This window comes from Podarcis cretensis (assembly GCF_951804945.1).
Source record: "Podarcis cretensis genome assembly, chromosome: 9".
NCBI classification, from domain to species: Eukaryota; Metazoa; Chordata; class Lepidosauria; order Squamata; family Lacertidae; genus Podarcis; species Podarcis cretensis.
Genome location: NC_137178.1, coordinates 9770611 through 9792086, shown reverse-complemented (window position 1 = coordinate 9792086; position 21476 = coordinate 9770611). Strand labels below are relative to the sequence as shown.

Below are 21476 nucleotides of genomic sequence, written 5' to 3'. Positions count from 1 at the left end.
CCAGGCAGTGCTTTGAAGTTAACAAGCATGGCATGGCAAAAAGAGTGATAACCTGCATTCAAACTTTTTTTAAAAAAAATGCTTTGAGCGAATCAGTTGGGTATAATGTTCTGTACACTTATTTTTGAGGAGTAGAGCTTGTGAGTCTCGTTGGCTGAGAGAACGTGGATGCCTTAGAATCTTCACAAACAATCTGTCAACCGGAAGAATTGAACAGGCTGTGTGAAACTCAAAAAGTTTATTGTGGGTCACCTTACAGCTCTTGACACAGGCCCATCAGTTTAGTCTTTTTGGGGGAATGAGGGTATTTGATGGAACATGCATTCTTAACAAGCAACCTACTTCCCCTCCGGCAACAAGCCTTTTTCAGCTGAGCATTTTCTCTCTCTCTCTCTCTTTTCTTTTTTTTTGTAAAATCATGCTCTCTATCTGTGGATTTGAAATGGTTTTGGTATATGGAATCATTTTGATTCCTTTTATACATGAAATTGCACTGTTGAAGCTTTTATCTTTAAATGACTTTGAGGTGTTTTGCTGGAAGCAATTGATAAGTGGAAAGAAAGAGGGTGGAGTGTAATTAGGGCAGCTGCTTTCACATTGGCGAAAATGAAAAGCATCACACGCAACCCGCGAAAAGACAAAAGGAAGGTGTACATTTGTGTTTGCTAATACAGCTAGGTATAAATAGGATCTGGAAACCAAGCCTTATGAGGGAGTTGGGTATGTTTAGCTTGGAAAAGAGGAGCCTGAGTGGAGATTTGATAGCCATCTTCAAATTGCTAAAGGGCAAAGTCACATGTGTAGGACCTGAAAGAATGGCTTCAAGTTACAAGAAATGAGTTTTTTTTTACTAAACATCAGGAAGAACTTTCTGACAATAAGAGCTGTTTGACCATGGAACAAAATCCCTAGGGAGGTGGTGGACTTTCCTTCCTTGAAGGTTTTTAAGCAGAGGTTGGATGGTTCATATGTCAAGGATGCCTTAGTTGAGATTCCTGAATTGCAAGGAATTCGATTAGATTACCATTCCAACTCTACAATTCTGTGATTGTATAAGCTTGAAGTATTTCCAGCTCAATGCACAAGAAGTGTCTCTCCTTCCCTTTGTGTCAAGTGTGATGGAAATTCAACAGGCCATTGTATCACTTGTCAAAAACTCAGCTGCCTCCTGTACCTGACAGGAAGGGAAGACTCTACCAGACCAGGACAGTTTCTATCATCACTTCAACACTACAATTCATACCTAGTGAATCCACACCTCCTGTCCATCACTTGTCTATGAAAGAGTCTTCTCATTATGCGGACTGGGGATCCTGAGGGAGACAGCGAGGGAAATGGCAGGCCTTTTTCAGCTTGTGAGACAAGTCAGCTTTAGAGGGAGGAAGACAAGAGTCCACCAGACCAGGGTGACTTAACTCCACAGCAAAGGGCAGGAGATGGCAGCATGGTGGCAACTGGATGATGCTTCTGTACCTTTCTCCAATGCATGTGCAGAATATTGAACCTTACATCACTCATATACTGTGTCAGGAACAGGGAACATTTTTCAGCTGGAGGGCCACATTACCTCATGGGCAAGATTCTGGCAATGGGTGGAGAAAGAGGCAGAAGTAGCTGGATCAACACACACTGCTTCCTTTACAACAGTGATGGCCAAATTTGGCCCTCCAGCTGTTTTGGGACTACAATTCCCATCATTCCTGACCACTGGTCCTGTTAGCTAGGGATGATGGGAGCTGTAGTCCCCAAACAGCTGGAGGGCCAAGTTTGGCCATTTACAGGTAGGGCAAGCAAGAAAGGCCAAAGGTTTCTCTCCATCCAGACAAGAGGCATAACCTCACTTCAAGGACACATTACAGCTAGGCAGAAGCACTTGAGGGAGCTGGCGAGTCTTAAGGGCCAGAGAGATGGACTTAAGAGAGCCGCAATCAGCCCCCTTGGCCAGAGGTTCCCCCCACTTTTGTTCTACATTACTGTCCACAAGAGTAGTTTTACGTCTCTAGTCAAGATGTGAACTGCTACCAAAGATGGAGGGGGCAACCAACATGGGTCAGAAGATTTTATAAAAACCTCCATTCCATCCTTTCATGAATTGGTTAGACAGTTTCAGAGGGGACCCATAATGTGTTCACGCACTGTATATCAGACTTAACCAACCTGGTGTCCTCCAAACTTTTTAGATTGCAGCTCCCATCAGCCCCTACTGAGGATGATGGGAGCTGTAGTCCAATCATCCTGGGGACATCAGGCTAGTGTAGATTAGTAGTTCTTAAACATTCTTACCCACCCTCCAACCGCTTGAAATTTGTTGAACAGACCACTCTGCCTCTTTTAGCAGTTCTAAGTCACTGTACTAGTGGCTATAATTTTTAATTGTGTTGGTATAAATATGCCATGGACCACTTGAATGAAGGTTGAAGACCACAGTTTGGGACCCCCTGCTCTAAATAGAGCTAAAAGAGATCGGTTTGCTCTGAGTGTAGGAGACAATCCAGCAACTGCTCCAACAATATGAGGGCACCACACATACCCACCACTTTGCATTTAGGACAATAATTTATTTTTTTAACACCATCATATGCTATAACATTTTAAGATGCTGCACAGCTGCTCTCTCCCAAGGTAAGCTTGTCAAAGAGGTAATCTCCTGTGCCATTCTGGGGCACCCCCAGGCGCCTCAGGTTCGTGAGGTGGTCTCCAAGCAGCTTGATGGCCTTCACCTGCTCTTCCAGGTATTCCGTCTCCAGGAAGTCACACAGCTGAAAAGATCAGAGACAAGCTTTGGTCAACTACACAAGTATTCACTGCAAGGTTATAGAATAGTATAGATAATAATGGGAAACCTCTGGCCCTCCAGATGTTTTTGGACTTCAGAGACTTCAGATCCCACCAGCTAGCCTGGACAGCAGTAATCCAACATCTGGATTACCACAAATTCCCTATGATAGCTGTAATCCAACAACATCTGAATTACCACAGATTCCCTACCCCTGGTTTAAGACAAGCTTTTGTGAAGCTGTCCTCAAACAAGAAGGACACAAGGGGGAATAAGGCATGTGGCATTAACCTTCTCTAGATGACAAGCTAAACCAACAGACACTCATGGTACCAAATCATGGATTTAAATAATAATAATTTTATTGATAGTAGCAAAGACTGTTCTACACCAAACAGGCTTGCTTGCCAAGAAAAGAAGCAGCTGACAGATTTGTCCATCTCTAGTTGAGTCTTCCTGTTTTTAAATGCCATGGAGGCAGGGAAGAAGTAAGAGGCATTGGTTTTATGGAAGGAAGGAAACCTTGCAGAAAGAATGGGTATCTTTTTTTTATAGCTTGCTCCTCTACCACAGCTAACTATGGTGCATTCAACCCCCTAAGCCCCCTAAATATAAGAAAGGCTTCTGGACAATGTGGCATTATCAAAAACTCACATGAGGGTCTCCCTTCTCTGTTGCGAGCTTGTGCAGATCCAGCAAGGCCTGGTTCACCACCTTCTCCAGCTCCAGGGCAGACTGCAGGGCATCCACGCTGCTTCCCCACTCATCCTTCTCTGGCTTCTGTGCAAGAGTTGGATGCAAGGATGAGTGGTAAGGGAAGAAGAGTTTGGATTTGATATCACTACCTGTAGAAGTCTCAAAGTGGCTAGCATTCTCTTTTCCCTTCCTCCCCCACAACAAACAGGGCACCACAGTTCAAGAAGGACACTGACAAACTGGAACGTGTCCAGAGGAGGGCAACCAAAATGGTCAAAGGCCTGGAAACGATGCCTTATGAGGAACGGCTAAGGGAGCTGGGCATGTTTAGCCTGGAGAAGAGGAGGTTAAGGGGTGATATGATAGCCATGTTCAAATATATAAAAGGATGTCACATAGAGGAGGGAGAAAGGCTGTTTTCTGCTGCTCCAGAGAAGTGGACACGGAGCAATGGTTCCAAACTACAAGAAAAAAGATTCCACCTAAACATTAGGAAGAACTTCCTGACAGTAAGAGCTGTTCGACAGTGGAATTTGCTGCCAAGGAGTGTGGTGGAGTCTCCTTCTTTGGAGGTCTTTAAGCAGAGGCTTGACAACCATATGTCAGGAGTGCTCTGATGGTGTTTCCTGCTTGGCAGGGGGTTGGACACGATGGCCCTTGTGGTCTCTTCCAACTCTATGATTCTATGATTCTATAAATACTCTGTGAGGTGAGTGTGGATATTGCATCAGGGCCCAAGATACTCTTATGTTCAGCACAGCCCAAAGACCTCCCGCTTTTCGCCTCACCTTGATGTCCTTCAGCAGGATGCGTCCTCCCCGCTTGTTCTGGTAGTGCAGGAACTTCTCTGCATGCTTCCTCTCTTCCTGAGATTGATCTTTCAGGAACTTGGCCATGTGATGCAAGGCAACATCATCACGGTCAAAGTGGTAGGACTGGAAGGAGACAAAGTTACTAGATTTCAGGGTGGATAAAAATTAATGTATTTTTTAAAAAAATTAATCGATATTTTAAAAAAAATAAATTGGTTTTTTTAAATTTTAAATTGGATTTTTAAAATAAAATTCTTTTGGAGGAAAAAAATCTTTCTAAATATAGTTTTCTATTTAAGTTACATTATAGTCCAAAGGCTATTCATCAGGAAATAAGGATTTGTTTTAAGTTTTTCATATGTGCTAAAACTCAGTCTAAGTTTTTTTTTTTTTAAAAAAAATGTTTAACAACATCAGTTAACAAACCTGGATACATAAGCTATAATGTTGCTGATTTAGTTAATTGTTTAAATTGTTAAGGAAATGATTATTTTTCTCCAAATAAAGTACAGCAGAAAAGTTGTCCAAATAGAAACAGTTAACTTATTAAACCTCACAATAATTTCATAATTATCTATTGTATAACCAAATCAGTAATTTTTGATATAACTGTAAAAAACTACTCAGAAAATTTATTCCAAAAATGAAACCTTCATCTGGTTGAAAATATTAAGATTACACCAGCAAGGATGAGTCTTTCTGTAAAAAAAGAGAGATTTAAATCAAGTCTTATTGACTAGCGATTTAAATCAAATCCACCCTGCTAGATGGCAACATTTGAATGGGCCTCCAGTGAGCTCAAGGTGATATATGGTTGCCTGGTTTCTTCAACAGGACTATGTTCTCCCAACTCAGGCTTCATAGAGAAACATCTAACACCTGCAAGATCCCATAGGCATTAATAGTGGAGGACATTTGAGGAACCTTGCAAGGCTAAGGAACTTATCTGCCAAGCCTTATCAGAAATAGATGTTACTGAACTCAGTGCACATTAGCTGTGAAGAGATATGCATAGGATCAGACCAAGGGTGAAATTACATGGGGGGGGGGGAGCCAGTGAAGTTTATTCTCCCCAACAAGCAAAGAAGAACTTACCATGGACAGGTAGAAATAGCTAGCATAGAGCTCCAGGTTAATCATTCGGTTTACGGCAGCTTGGAGGTCATCATGGTAGTTCTGGCACACCTGAGACACCATCTTCGCGTTACACCAAGCACAATCAGCAACAACAAACAGTAACACAAGCGTCCTGTAGAGCTGCTTGGATCCCAGGTGTTATATGTATGCCATTTAGAGGCAGGCCAGCTAGTGATTAGCAGCAGTGCTGCCCAATAGAATTTCTCTTCCAATTGGCTTTGTGGGTGGGTTAATGACTCAGCTGTTGGTCAGCAGGTGGGGGGGGGGAGAGAGAAAGAGCCTGCAGCTGTGTTGAACAAAGGCTCTGCCTTATCTCATAGCCTTTTGGCCTGAAGGAGGAGTTATGTGGCTCTCCCTTATTCACGGGGGGTCTAATCATGAAAAGAGCCCTGGTGGATCGGGAAAAGACACATCTAGGCCAGCTTCCTGTGCACACAGTGGCCTATGTGCCAGAGCCAATGTGGTCTATGTGCCAGAGCCAGTGTGGTGTAGTGGTTAAGAGCAGTAGACTCGTAATCTGGTGAACCAGGTTCGCGTCTCTGCTCCTCCACATGCAGCTGTTGGGTGACCTTGGGCCAGTCACACTTGTTTGAAGTCTCTCAGCCCCACTCACTTCACAAAGTGTTTGTTGTGGGAGAGGAAGGGAAAGGAAAATTTTAACCGCTTTGAGACTCCTTTGGGTAGTGATAAAGCGGGATATCAAATCCAAACTCTTCTTCTTCTCTTCTATGGGAATGCAAGAAATGAGTGCAGCAGTTTGTGGTCAGCAGCAACTGGTATGCAGAAGAACAATGCCGCTGGTAGTAGAGATAAAACATAGCTATCATGCCTAGTGGGCAGTGAAAGCCTCCAGCTGCTTTTGGACTACAGTTCCCATCATCCCTGACCACTGGTCTTGATAGCTAGGGATGATGGGAGTTGGAGTCTAAAAAACAGCTGGAGACCCAAGTTTGGGAAACACTGGATTAAGCTATCTTCCAGCCCCATCTGGAGATGCTGAGAACTGAGGCTGGGATCTTCTATATGCAAAGCAGATGCTCTATCAATGAACTACAGCCCTCATAAGAACTGGGAATAGTATTGTTTAACTGATACAGTCTAGTAGAGCCAATCCACAACATTTTGGTGCTCGGGGTGAAGGATGATGCCCCACCCTCCTCATCTGACTCTACATATAATGTTACCCATGCATAGCTGCCACCTTTTCCCTTTTCTTACGAGGAATCCTATTTGGAATAAGGGAATTTCCCTTTAAAAAAGGGAAACATTGACAGCTATGTACCCATGTGATTATCAACTGGGCAGTGTGATTTTTTTTTTAATTGAGTACTAGGTCTATGCAGGAAGATTGTTCTCAGGACGCAGGGTAAATCCTCTTTCCCCGGCTATAATTTCTAATGACTTTCCACCCCTGCTTCCATGGAGTAATCAAGTAGGTGTTTCCATTGCTATCAATGGGAGGTACCCTCTCCAATGCTAATTACTGCAAGGGTGGGGGGGATTTCACTGAGATTGCACCTGGGGGAACGAAAACTCAAACCTCCCTTTCCGCAGTACACTGATAATAATCCCACACACCTGGCATTTTTTTTATTTTTCTTAAACAGATAATTACTAATCACATCGTTAATGTCAAGTGGAGTTAGGCCAGATCTTTGGGTGTTTTCTCCATGGCTTCCCCTCCCAATGTTGCACTTTTAAAGACATAACATTTTATTGCTTTTCCTACCTTATACCTACTGCTTTATATGACATACAGTACTTTAAACTAATACAATGGTACCTTGGGTTACATACGCTTCAGGTTACATACGCTTCGGGTTACAGACTCCGCTAACCCACAAATAGTGCTTCAGGTTAAGAACTTTGCTTCAGGTTGAGAACAGAAATAATGCTCCGGCGGCGCAGCAGCAGCGGGAGGCCCCATTAGCTAAAGTGGTGCTTCAGGTTAGGAACAGTTTCAGGTTAAGAATGGACCTCCGGAATGAATTAAGTACTTAACCTGAGGTACCACTGTACAACTATCCTGTATTTCACTTAACATTGTTTTCATAATTTTAACCCTGCCCCCATTTTTATTTGATTATAACAGTTCTTCAAATATTCTGAAAAGTGTTTCCACTGTTGCATTTATTACATGTACCATCGTCAGTAAATCCACAAGGAGTTCTATGTGGAATGAGATCAACAGTGAAGTAAAGATGAAGTCAGCAGCAGAAGCAGTAAAATCCAGAACTCCAGAAGGCTAAGACTGAGATAAAATGGGTAGCCAATGTAGTGCTCACCAGGTGTTTCTGGACTCCAGCTCCCAGCATTCCCGACCACTAGTCATACTGCCTGGGGCTGATGGAAGTCAGATGCCAACAAGATCTGGAGAGCACCACGTTGGCTACCTCTGAACAAGATGATCTGTTGAAAACCCTGGGCAAATACAGAAGACTGATATAGCAGTGCCAGTTTAGAACATGAGGTTCAACCCTAGACAAGCCCACACACCAGATACTGTTAGACTACAAACCCCATACACCCCAGCCAACATTGCCAGTGGCCAGGGATGATGGGAGTTGTAGTCCGCCATTGCTTTTTGAAGGACCACAGTTTTCCCATCCTTGTCTTACAGGCAAGCAGCAGCACTTTGAACTGTGCTTAAAAACTGACCAACAGCCAGTACAGTACTTAACAAATGGGTGAGGTAAGTTCTCTGTGGCCCCCAGAACAAGAACAAAACTTTGGTTTACCATTCATGTTTTTGGGAAGAAACAAAAAATACAGCAGATACTGGCTATGTGGCCACTGTCTTTATCTCCCTCCCTGAGACAACCATCTGTTTCCCTACAGCAGACACAGCATGTCTGAGTTTACGTCCCCTCCCCCCAAATCATGTGGCAGCATGTGAGGTATCAGCAAAGGGGTTCAGCTGCTCTTCTGCAATGTGAGTGTATCAAACAGGTATTCCCCTAGGGACTCTCAAATGGGTCTTTCAGTTTAGTGAGATAATTGCTCAGGTCTGTGTTAGCCTTCACCTGTTCCTCCAGGCATCCAGACTTCTGGAAGTCAAGCGGCTAAAGGTTTCTTAAAGGCAGATGTTGCTAAAATTGGGCATAGTACTATAAGGATTAAGCAGGATTATAGAGAGGTGCAAGAAATCTCGAATTCCTTTGGAGGAGAATATATGATCAACTGCTGGGCAGTTAGCTTAAACCATTGGGAAAAGCTAGCAGATGATTTATACCTGTCCAGATTTTAAATACCTTGCCGGTGTACAAAATTTAAGAGCACAGGATTTATTGCCACAAAACATTGCCCATGGTTTTTGTAGCTAGCTCAGAGCTCATGCAAGACTTTACTATGTTCTTTGGCGATCATTCATAGCTGAGTAAGATTGTCTTCCATGAACAGGGTTTTAAAAGTGAGTCCGTAAGTGACTGTGGAGGCCAATTCTGGATCCACATGTCCTTCCACAGTGGGAACATTGGATTCCAGGCGGGAGTTGATCACGGTGTGGATTTGCCAATCGTGCCTTCCTCTTAGCACGTTTCTCCCTTGCGTCCTGAGTTCGAGAGTCTTCAAAGCCCATGACACCTTTGGTAAACAGTTGGAGAGCTTGCAGGAAAGTGTTTCCCAATTGTTGGTGTTTATACTACATTTTTAAAAATTTACCTTGAGACCATTGACTTCTACAAAGGAGGGTTCTTAATACTGAAGCATTACTGAACACAAACACAAGTGTCTCCATCTCTAGTTTTTACGTTGGTTTTACGTTAATTTTTGTCTTGGTGCTGTCTTTGTATTGGTTGTTAGTTGAGAATTTGTGTTTTTGTGTTTTACTGATTTTAATTTGTGAACCACCTAGAGGATATGATGCATAAATGCTGCAAATAAATAAATAAATAAATAAATAAATAAATAAATAAATACTGAGCTTCAGTTCATTGGCCCATATCCAGTCTACTACAGATGCCTAGTACCGTATTTTTCACTCTATAACACGCACCCGACCATAACACGCACGTAGTTTTTAGAGGAGGAAAATCTGTAGGCATGCCACCCATAGGCATTCCCTCCATAACACGCACAGACATTTCCCCTTACTTTTTAGGAGGAAAAAAGTGAGTGTTATGGTGCAAAAAATACGGTAACTGATGTTCCATGTTCACTGCCTTAACTGAATCAGATGTAAACAAGCAACAGAACTGGATGTTTTCAGCAAATTAGCCTTTGACTGGACTTAACCGTCCATGGGTCCTTTACCTTTTATATCTCTATTTGTCTTCCAGTGTCTTTATAGTTCTATAGTTCCCTGGGTTTTTCAGGGCTTTTTCAAAAGTTGCCTGTAGAGCACTGAAGAGCTCTGGAGTTATTATTTATTTGTTAAAGCACAGCAACAGAGGTGTTTTTTTTTTTTTAAAAAAGGGGATGTTAAAAGCTTTTTTTAAACAACCCACACACAAAACAAAACATTTGTTGTTCTGCTTTAACAAACCAAACAACCTCACAGCTATTCAGAAATCGGCAGGCAACATTTTGGATTGCCTCACAATGTAAAGCCTGTCAAAAGACACAAACAAACACTGGAAAAGAAAAGCTGTTGTGAAGCTGCCAAGTTTTTTTTTAAAAAAACGTGCAAGAAAGAACATGAGCCATTTGTTCTCCTCTTAATTATTTTAAAGTAAGAAAGAGACAAGCCCCAACTCTCCTCATAAGGGCTTATGGATGAAAGTACTTCCTAGTTACCTTTCACCACAAGAAGCCCCTGGACCTGTCTGTCTGCAGAACTGTGAAAGGCACAGGAATTTGACAGTGGAACAGACTTCCTCAGAAAGTGCCAGGGCCACTTTCATGGGAGGTTTATGCAGAGGCTGGGTGGCCACCTGTTGGGGTAACAGAGTGTCCCCATTTCCTAGGGACAGTCTGGATTTACAGAAGCCATCTCGGTTTCTGATTTGATCCCGGAATGCCCCACTTTTCCTTTAGACGTCCCTATTTTCACCAGAGAAATGTTGGAGGGTATGGAGTTATGTGACCCCCAGTGCCAAGAGGATAAGTGATTACACAACCTTTAGAAGACATCTGAAGGCAACCCTGTATAGGGAAGCTTTTTAATGCTTCATTATGTTTGTATGTATGTTGGAAACTGCCCAGAGTAGCTGGGGCAAACGAGTACGCATAATAAAATTATTATTTGTATTATTATTATTATCAACCATCACCACCATAATCATCATCATGAAATAGGGCGTCCCTATTTTCATCGGAGAAATATTGGAGGGAATCATATGACCTTTTGGTTTTAGGCCTTTCACATTGTTTCCTTTTGAATCCCTTCATGGGAAGATCATCCTCATATATCATTGGATGTCCAGATGTCCACAAATTCTAGTGTTCCAGGAGAGGGGAGAAAAACATTTTTCTATCCGTTTTCTCCATATTATTCAGAATTTTATAAACTCCCATCATTTCACCTCCACCACACTGGGTGCATCTACACACAGGGGAAAAACCACACACACTATAAATAAGTCAGAAATTAAATCATTATAACAAAAGAAGAAAAAAACGCTATGTAAAAATCACTTAGAAATAATTTTGCTTTCTAGCGCCATCTGGTGTTGCATGTTTATAATGAATTCACAATGTTGGTTTTTTTTACTAATGTAGCTGAGTCCACTTTCTTCTTCCGCACTAGCTCCCCCATTCCTTCTCTTTTCCCTCCATCCCCCCATCGCAACTGCTGGTGCCCCAGTATTCCAATTCCCTTGGCAACCTGAAACTGCTTCACTCTTGGCTTCTTCATTTTTTTTACTTAACCACTGTTTTCCCCATGCTGTTAGTTTTATGAAATACATTAGAACCAGAAGAGAAACATTAACACACTGGGAGAAATGAGGTGTGCAGCATTTCGTTTGTCTGCGTTAAGTATTTACGGTGGTGTGCGTGTACACACATGATAAAGAGTTATTCTAAGTAAGGCTTCCAACTTTATGGATGACAGAGCTCCTGTGGATTAATGCACAATGACACTTTTCTATCATGGAGATGCCCTGATGGAAAAAGCTTCACCTGCTTAATGTCTGTTCTTGGCATGGCTTTTAAAAACAGAGTTAGAAAAAGAAAACAAAGGAAGAGGTGGTCGGGCACATGCTATTCCTTGGCATATCCTCATAACAGGGCTAAAATAATTATAAAATATGAAAGAATGATAAAGCTAAAAAGCGGAATGTAGGATAATTCCATCACACCCATCCTAATATTGTAACACACCTTCTGAATTTTGAATGTAATCTTTCAGAATGAAACTGAGATCGATTGCTTAGCAAACACCCATTCTATCAAAGCAGGAAGGCCGTCTCAGATACTGCTGTCAATATTCCTGAAGGTAATCAATTTTTATTTTTATTTTTATTATTTATCCGACATCAGAGACATAGCCTGACATTTGACAACATTTTCCAAAATTGAATTTCCATGCCAGAGATTAGATAACTCATTCGTGACAAGGCATATTTCCTCCGTCATGGGGCGATCATCTATATTGTTAGCGGTGGATTGAACTTACTATCCAAGGCTCAAGAAATTCATTTTCAAGCAGGGATGCTATATTCTTCTTGCTCAGTTTTCAGCTTCACACAGCAGTGGTACCTAATGACAAAGCAGGGCTGGCTCAGGACATTTTGTCACCTGGATCCCAAAATGGCAGCTCCCTCCCCATGGGGAAGAAGGGGTGAGGGAAGATCTACATCAGGAACAAGGGGGTGGTGAGAAAGGGGTGCCCTGGTGAATCCTGCTGCCTGAGGCCGTTGCCTCACCTTGCCTCATTGTCAAGCAGGCAGCTCTGCCTGCAGCCATGCCCTGCGGCTACCATCTTTTCTGTCTCTTCTGGATGCAACACACGGTCGATCTACCGGTTGATCGCCAGAAGTTCCTAGTCGATCGCGTGACCCTGGTCAATCAACCCCCTGTTTCTATTTCTCCTTGCCACCATTGGAGCTTTTGTGAATGCCTTATTTCCCTGCGTCTGCGGTCAAAGTGCATGAAGGAGTGAGAGCTGCAGACTGTATGCAGTGGTGTCCAAACTTTTTTCAAGAAGGGCCAGATTTGATGAAGTGAAGGGCTCTGGGGCCAACCAAAGTGCCAAGGGAAGGATTGAAGTTGTTGAGGTATTTTCAGGATTTTACCCTAGGAAATAAACTGCCACAGGGGCTGGATTAAACCGACCAGTGGGCAGGATTAGGCCCTGGAATCAGACTTTAGACATGCCTGCATGAGCAACTTATTGCAAGGGTCTCTCCCCCTAAAAAGAAGCTGAACAACTCTTGCCTCTCCCCCAAACTAAAGCTCAACAACTTTGATATTCCCCCCTAAAAAAATCTCAACAACAGTTGTCTCCCCCCAAAAAAGGTCAACAACTTTGGTCCCCCCCAAAAAAAAGCTCAATAAGTATGTGCAATGACAATGGGTAGCTCACGCCCAGTTTTATTATCCTGGGAGTAGATCACAGTCTCTATAGAGTTGCATGCCTGCTTTCGAGAATACAATTTGATTTGCAAAAATGGACGAGAACCCAATGTTAATGCCCTTGATTTTTTGAGGGGAGACAGGTTGTTGGAATCAACAAGAATGTTATATAGTTATATAACAAGGCATGTTCAGTTACATGAAGCTGAGCTAATGCAAGCGGGATCTAAGCAGGAAGAACAAACAGTCTCTCATGCACTGTAAGTTTTTAAAGGGATACAGTCATACCTTGGGTTGAATATGCTTCAGGTTGAGGGTTTCAGGTTGCACTCTGCGGCGACCCGGAAGTAACGGAGTGTGTTACTTCTGGGATTCCCCGCTCGCGCATGCGCAGATGCTCAAAATGACGTCACGTGCATGCGTGGAAGAGGCGACCCGCTCATGTGCAGACGCAGGTTGCGTTCGCTTCAGGATGTGAACGGGGCTCCAGAATGGATCCCGTTCGCATCTAGAGATACCACTGTATTTAGTGAGATCTTTTGGGGCAGAGATACTGGCAAGTTCACCAACACCTTCTGCCACCACACTGGCAACCTGAGATGCAGGCTGTTGCCCCAGACATTCTTCCCTGGCTTCTATGGAGAAAGTCACATTGAAGCATTCAATGCAAACCATATACACATGAATGTTGAAATGGAAGTTTTAAGGCCAGTCAAGGGGCACACCTGCACCCCACTCAAAATTAGTAAAGGTAAAGGTACCCCTGCCCATACGGGCCAGTCGTGTCCGACTCTAGGGTTGTGCGCTCATCTCACTTAAGAGGCCGGGAGCCAGCGCTGTCCGAAGACACTTCCGGGTCACGTGGCCAGCGTGACGAAGCTTCTCTGGAGAACCGGCACCTGAGCAGCACACGGAAACGCCGTTTACCTTCCCGCTATAAAGCGGTACCTATTTATCTACTTGCACTTAGGGGTGCTTTCGAACTGCTAGGTGGACAGGAGCTGGGACCAAAAGATGGGAGCTCACCCTGCCGCGGGGATTCGAACTGCCAACCATACGATCGGCAAGTCCTAGGCACTGAGGTTTTACCCACAGCGCCACCACGTCCCAATCACTCAAAATTAGCTCCTTCATTAAAGACTAATCACCTAGCCATACTACATTATAGCTGTATTTACAGTATTTCCCCTGGAATAATCTTGCATGATTTGTCCACCGAGGAGAGTCAAACAAAAATAATATCATAAAAATAGCCCTAATTATAGAACACTTTCCAAAGTAGAAGCCTTATGCCCTTATTAGTAGCTGTTGCAAGAATAGAAGTCCCCTTTCCAATGTGCAGAATGCATAGCCAAGTCCTTGGCAACTACAGAAGCATCAACACAACTTTGGTTTGAGCGTTTATGGCTGTGTAGGTCAGGATCTTGGTATTTGTGGGCACTTGGGCCCCCAAGAGAGTGTGGCCCTAAGCTATAGCTTGTTTAGTTTATATGTAAACCCACCACTGGTTATGTACCTAAAACTTTTAGAGATTGAAACGCAGCTCTATTCAGACTCACAAGATGTACACATCACAAGTGTACCTTCCAGAATAGAAATACTGCTCTTTTGAAGATGATTTTTGAAGCTAGCAATTACATTCTAAATATGAATCATTTCCCACACAATTAGAACGCTTGTTTTGCAGCTCTCATAACTATCCTCAAAAAGCATTTTGGTTCTTTCCCATGCCAATATTCAGGATGCATCTGGGATAGCTCAGCCGGTAGGGCGTGAGAATCTCAGGACCAATGGTTTGAGCCCTATGTTGGGCAAAAAATTCTTGCATCACAGCGGGATGACCCTCGTGGCACCTTCCAACTTTACAGTTCTATGATTCCATCATTCTAAGTCTCGAGTACAGTGGCATTTCTTAAGGAAGGCTCCCAGGCAGAGGCAGAGGAAGGGGGTGGTGGGGGCAGGCCGCCCCAAGTATCATCACTGAGGGGGGTTAAATAAGTTGGAGTTCTTGTGATTAAATATACCAAGAAAAAAGTACTGCAAGAACTCTGGCCAATTTAAGTTTCAATAGTGAGAGTGGTCCCTATTCACAAATCAATAGTCATTTGTAACAAAAACTAATCCATTCAAAGGTATGTATTCTGACAAGGATTACAAACTCAAACAGAGATTACAAAACTCAAACAGAGATTACAAACTCAAACTCATAAGGATATTTATATATATATATTTTTTTTAATAAAGATTTTTATTAATTTCCAATTTTTTAACAGAAACAAAAAACAACAAAAGAAACAGACAAACAAAAAACTCATATTTTCATAACCTTATTTTCATAACCCTCTTTTCCCGGACTTCCCCATACCTTTCCCTTTTTGCATCCTTGGTTTAGTACCATTATTCAGCAACCTATCTTGCCCAATTAAATATCCATAAGGATATTTATAATTCGTTACAATATTAGAGATAAGAGTTTATGAGTAGAGATAAGTTCATGTTAGTCCATAGTCAGATTTGATGTGAAGGTCTTAGTTTCAATCGTTGAGCAGAAGTCAGAAGTCAGTTATGGATCAGAAACTAGAACAGGGCCCTGTTTCGATGTATTCACCTTCATCAGCTGGAAGTATCAAACATTACAGTGGTACCTCAGGTTACATGCGCTTCAGGTTACAGACTCCGCTAACGCAGAAATAGTACCTCGGGTTAAGAACTTTGCTTCAGGATGAGAACAGAAATCATGCAGTGGCGGTGCAGTGGCAGCAGGAGGCCCCATTAGTTAAAGTGGTGCTTCAGATTAAGAACAGTTTCAGGTTAAGAACGGACCTCCGGAACGAATTAAGTACTTAACACGAGGTACCACGGTACATGAAAATACATTTAAATTCTAAATTATCATAAATTATAAAACAGTATTATACAGCATTTGGTTCCTTCCTCACTGAGGGGGGGTGACATTCGATGCGTCCCCTGCCCGTGACTCCCAAGCCTACCCCGAGCCTTGCCAGCTGCCTTCCCCCCTTCCCTCTTCGTTTTGACAGCTCGGGGGAGACTTGGGAGTCGCGGGCTGGTGGCGCACCGTTGCCCCCTGCTCCCAGGCTGCTGGGGGGGGGGAGCCTCCCCTGAGCTGTCAAAATTAAGAGGGAAGGGAGGAAGGCTGCTGGCAAAGCGGTGTGGCTCCCTCCCCACCCTGCCCAGGAAGCAGCCCGCCATGGGCGGCTCATCCCCTGGCCCACATGACCTTTTACAATTAGTACCCTGATCTTGATGTGATTTCTATATAAGGGATTAGAAAATGCAATGATGCGTTGTGTAGGGTTTGTGTGTACATGGTCTGGGCTTTGCAACCTATTTAAGCCTCAAGAGGAAGAATGGGGGAGAAATTCGACTGAGTTACATTTAAAGGCAAACCTATCCAATTAACACTCTCTGACAAAGCAACCTCGTTATAATTCTTTATTGCACTAGCCGAAGGCAATGGCATCATCAAAAAACTTTAACAGTCACTACACAGCATACAGTAAAACCACAGTCAAATCTACTAAAATTCTTTGTTTTATAGAATAAAAGATAGTTCTCATATAAAATGTTCTAATTAAATCTGAGTTGCCTTTGCAGTTGACCACTAGTTTATCTAGTTCTTTTGTCCTATTGTTGTTGTTGTTGTTGTTGTTATATTTGTATACCGCAGGTCTCAGGACTGTTACAACATAAAATCACAACATAAAATCACTAAATACATAATAAAAGATAAAAACAACCCAATACCGCCTCTCCTCAACACATTTTTAAAGGGCACTGAATGTCAATCAGCCAAAGGTTTGGTTAAAGAGGAATGTTTCTGCCTGGCGCCTAAAGGTGTATAATGAGGGAGAGCTTTCCACATTGAACTCAGTGGGGTTTACTCAGAATTAAGCATGCATACAGTACTCTCATTCTACATTCAGAAATACCTACAGATTGTTGGAATCAGTTTTGAGAAGTGTGTTATCAAAATGAGAAGTCCGAAGATCTTTACGAAAGAAAAAAGAAATGAGATCATGGAAATAGCACTACAGTGGTACCTCAGGTTAAGTACTTAATTCGTTCAGGAGGTCTGTTCTTAAGCTGAAACTGTTCTTAGCCTGAAGCACCACTTTAGCTAATGGGGCCTCCCGCTGCCGCCACGCTGCCAGCGCGCGATTTCTGTTCTCATTCTGAAGCAAAGTTCTTAACCCGAGGTACTATTTCTGGGTTAGCGGAGTCTGTAACCTGAAGCGTCTGTAACCTGACGCATTTGTAACCCAAGGTACCACTGTACAGTTTGCAACAAACCCCTGTGAAGAGATGGACATTCCTTTAGTGAAAAGAAGAACCGTCAGAAAGAAGAAAATGATACCTGGAGAAAAGGCGCAAGGTGAACCAAACATGCTGAATGAAGAATTGAAAAGTTTTATCAAGAAATCGACACTCGCTGCAAAGACATGGAAAGTATATCAGCTCAGTTTGCGGTTCTCAAGCCCAAGAATCTGATCACAACTTCAGAAGATGAATTTCCACAGTTAATACAAAACTTAGTCGTAAACTATGGTGTTACAATGTTAAGTAAATAAACCAGAAAATAACACTTGCAACTGTAAGTATCTTATTTTCCCTTCTTTTAATAATTTCAATGTGTGTGGGGGGGGGGCGGGGTGACAAGTAATTTTCTGCACCGGGTACCAGCTGACTTTGCTATGCCACTGTCTATATATAGTGGACATTGCAGTAAGTAATGCCTGCAGGGCCCTGGTGAAGTTCAAAAAAGTAAGTTGGGAGAGCTGGCAATGAGATCAAGGAGTAGTTGTCGTCCCGTCCCCCTCAGCTATCTGCCTACTGCAAAGAGATGAGGCCTGTCCATTGTTTGCCAGATAGAAAACAGCCAAAGCTCCAGGGAACAGATGCTGGTTTAGAATGAGCTGGAACTTAGATAGGACACATTCTGATCAAAATGAGATAATTATACTTGCTTCCATGGTGACAGACTCGGTTCACTAATGGTGCCGGTTTTATACTCGCAGACATGTCCCTGAACTGAAATAATGACAGGAACAGGGAAAGGACAAAATGACACCCAAGATGGGCTTTTATTCAGACACTGAATTCTGCCTATTGGGTTCTGAATGAAGTGTCCCTTCATACTAAGGGCGAGATGGAACAGAGACATCACTCATGTCAAGCTCAAACTGAAGCTTAGGAAGAAATGAAAAGCCTATTCAATGTTTCCTGATTGATTTTCAAAAGACGGCTGTGACAACTTCTGCTATTTCATATCTAGTTTAGGCATCCAGCCCAATGTTAGATGCCATAATTCCTGTACAGTTGCAAGGCTCTATCTGTAGCAGCATACCCTCCAACATCCCAGTGAGGCAAATCAGGACACAACCTCAACAGAGGCCACGCCCCCTCTCACTCAGGCTCCTCCCCTTCTCACGGCTCTTGGGTCCCTATCCCTCCCTCCCTCAGGGCTCCCCACTCCCCTTACACCAGGGGTAGGCAACCTAAGGCCCATGGGCCGGATGCGGCCCAATCACCTTCTCAATCTGGCCCGCGGACGGTCCGGGAAACAGCGTGTTTTTACATGACTAGAATGTGTCCTTTTATTTAAAAGGCATCTCTGGGTTATTTGTGGGGCCTGCCTGGTGTTTTTACATGAGTAGAATGTGTGCATTTATTTAAAACACATCTCTGGGTTATTTGTGGGGCATAGGAATTCATTGTTTTTCTTCTTCAAAATATAGTACAGCCCACCACATGGTCTGAAGGTTGGTGGACCGGCCCATGGCTGAAAAAGGTTGCTGATGTTAGGATTATGATGTTCCATTCCACCTTAAAACAGATGTGTGGATTGTTGCATGTCACATGTCTGTTTACTTCCAGCACAGCCTGCTGGGAACTGGGAAAGTAATAATAAGGCTTATGCAGTTCTATGTTTCCACACACTTTGTCTTGTGTCTGGAAGACATTACAAGTTAAAATATTTACACCTGACTACATTGGCCCCAAACAGCAAATTCATGGCTTATTCCCCCACTGCCACCTTGGTTTTTAATGAATAGTTTTTAGTCTGTTTATGTGTTTTGTTTATGAATTATAAATGTATAAATATATTAAAAATACACCATAACATATTTTTGTATACTAATCTTCAGACAGTCATTCTTTAATAATTGAATCTCAGATGAGCAAGAATATTCACTCAGCATCAAAAGTGCAGTTTTATACATGTCTACTCAGATATAATGTGACGCGGGTGGCGCTGTGGGTAAAACCTCAGCGCCTAGGACTTGCCGATTGCATGGTCAGCGGTTCGAATCCCCACGGCGGGGTGCGCTCCCGTTGTTGGGTCCCAGCGCCTGCCAACCTAGCAGTTTGAAAGCACCCCCGGGTGCAAGTAGATAAATAGGGACCGCTTACTAGCGGGAAGGTAAACGGCGTTTCGGTGTGCGGCTCTGGCTCACCAGAGTAGCTTCGTCACGCTGGTCACGTGACCCGGAAGTGTCTGCGGACCGCGCTGGCTCCCGGCCTCTAGAGTGAGATGAGCGCACAACCCTAGAGTCTGTCAAGACTGGCCCGTACGGGCAGGGGTACCTTTACCTTTACCTTACTCAGATATAAGCCCTGCTGAGCTAAATGGGACCTACACCCAGGTGACTATAGTGTGGTAGCCAAAATATTAATACAGCAAGTGGCTTATTAGTTATTTCCTCTGTGTCTGCTTCAGTATTGAAAGTTCTCAACTTCTTAAATCCTGCCTTCTATGTATCTAATAAAATATGCTAATTCCAGTATAACTTATGTCACATCACAACACATTATTTCCTCATATTTCAATCTTCAGCACAGCTTTTTCTTTTCCAGTGTTGTGCAATCAAGCACCTTATTTGATGAAAAATTCAATTTCTTGTCTTGTTCCACAATCTTTCATATATCCAGGGATATCCAGGCAAGTTGGCACAGGATTGCAGGGGTAGTTATGACACAAGTTGCCACCTTGGTCTTAACAACTATCTGTTTTCTTTTTACATATTGTTATGCGTTTGGAGGGGGACGCGGATGGTGCTGTGGTCTAAACCACAGAGCCTTGGGCTTGCCGATCAGAAGGTCGGCGGTTCAAATCCCTGCGACGGGGTGAGCTCCAGTTGCTCAGTCCCAGCTCCTGCCAACCTAGCAGTTCAAAAGCGCGTCAAAGTGCAAGTAGATAAATAGGTACCGCCCTGGCGGGAAGGTAAATGGTGTTTTTGTGCACTGCTGTGGCTTAGTCATGCTGGCCACATGATCCAGAAGCTGTCTGTGGACAAACACTGGCTCCCTTGGCCAGTAAAGCGAGATGAGCACTGCAACCCCAGAGTCGTCTGCGACTGGACTTAACGGTCAGGTAAACGGTAAAAAGGTAAACGGTAAAACGGTAAATGGACTTTACCTTTATGAGTCTGGAGGAGGGGCAACTTGCCATTATTGCTAGAGCCAGCAAAGAGCTGAAAATTGAGCAAACTCTTAAATCCATGAAGTAAGACAAGTTTGCTTAATAAAAACTAAGCCAGGCACTGCTGCATTCAGTTTAGGATCATGAGCCAAGGCAGTTTCCCATAAGTAGGGGGTGGAGGGGATAAACCAATCCATTAACATGACAAAAGGTGTTGATGGCCCATCTAAGAGGAATTCTTTGGCATGGGCACACAAAGGTTGCCCAGGTGATGGTGTGAGTGGGATGTGTGAGTGTAAGGCAACAAGAAAAGGGTGAGCTGGGAAGAAGAAGCAGGAGAACAAAGACCGAGATCTATTTTTGGCAGGCTGGCTGAAGGGAGTCTGGCAGAGATGCCTTGAGCTCCAGTGCTACCCTGCTGCTATGGGGAACATCTTCTTCTTCATCTTTGGCGATCCCTCTTAGCCGAGTAAGATTGTCTTCCATAAACACGGTTTTAACAATGAGTCTGTAAGTGACTGTGGAGGCCAATTCTGGATCCACACGTCCTTCCACAGTGGGGACATTGGTTTCCCAATGGGAGTTGATCACTGTGTGGATTTGCCAAGCGTGCCTTCCTCTTAGCACGTTTCTCCCTTGCGTCCTGAATTTGAGTGTCTTCAAAGCCCATGGCACCTTTGGTAAAGGCTGTTCTCCAATTGGAGCACTTGCAGGCAAGTGTTTCCCAATTGTTGGTATTTATACTACATTTTTAAAGATTTGCCCTGAGAGAGTCTTTAAACCTCTTTTGTTGACCACCAGCATTACGCTTTCCATTTTTAAGTTCAGAATACCTGCTTTGAAAGACAATAACTAGGCATCCACACAACATGACCAGTCCAGCAAAGTTGTTGTTGAAGAATCGTTGCTTTGACACTGGTGATCTTTGCTTCTTCCAGCACACTGGTATTTGTCCATCTGTCTTCCTAAGTGATGTGCAAATTTTTTCAGAGACACTGTTGATGGAATCTTTCTAGGAGTTGGAGATGGCATTTATAAGTGGTCCATGTTTCACAAGCATACAGTAAGGTTGGCAATACAGTAGCTTTGGAAACAAGTATTTTGGTTTCCCTGCGAATGTTCCGGTCTTCAAGCACTCTGCACTTCATTCGGGAGAAAG

At 43.3% G+C, this 21476-nt stretch overlaps 2 protein-coding genes across 2 annotated transcripts in view; one reads left to right on the top strand and one right to left on the bottom strand.

Moving 5' to 3' along the window:
- The window catches only part of LOC307224368 (uncharacterized protein), a 77790-nt gene extending 58297 nt beyond the window's left edge, over positions 1 to 19493 (top strand). The window contains exon 2 of the mRNA XM_079991222.1: positions 19245 to 19493. The gene's annotated coding sequence lies outside the window, so the exon portion shown is untranslated. The remainder of the gene's footprint in view (positions 1 to 19244) is intronic.
- LOC307224135 (ferritin heavy chain A-like) lies at positions 2592 to 5580 on the bottom strand (the record flags this gene model as incomplete). The annotated part of the gene is made up of 4 exons (XM_079990642.1): positions 5380 to 5580; positions 4261 to 4407; positions 3431 to 3556; positions 2592 to 2759 (listed from the first exon to the last, which is right to left on the bottom strand). The coding sequence occupies exons 1-4, from the start codon at positions 5479 to 5481 to the stop codon at positions 2592 to 2594; spliced, it is 543 nt and encodes a 180-aa protein (XP_079846768.1). The 5' UTR covers positions 5482 to 5580.
- Positions 19494 to 21476: the final 1983 nt, after the last annotated feature.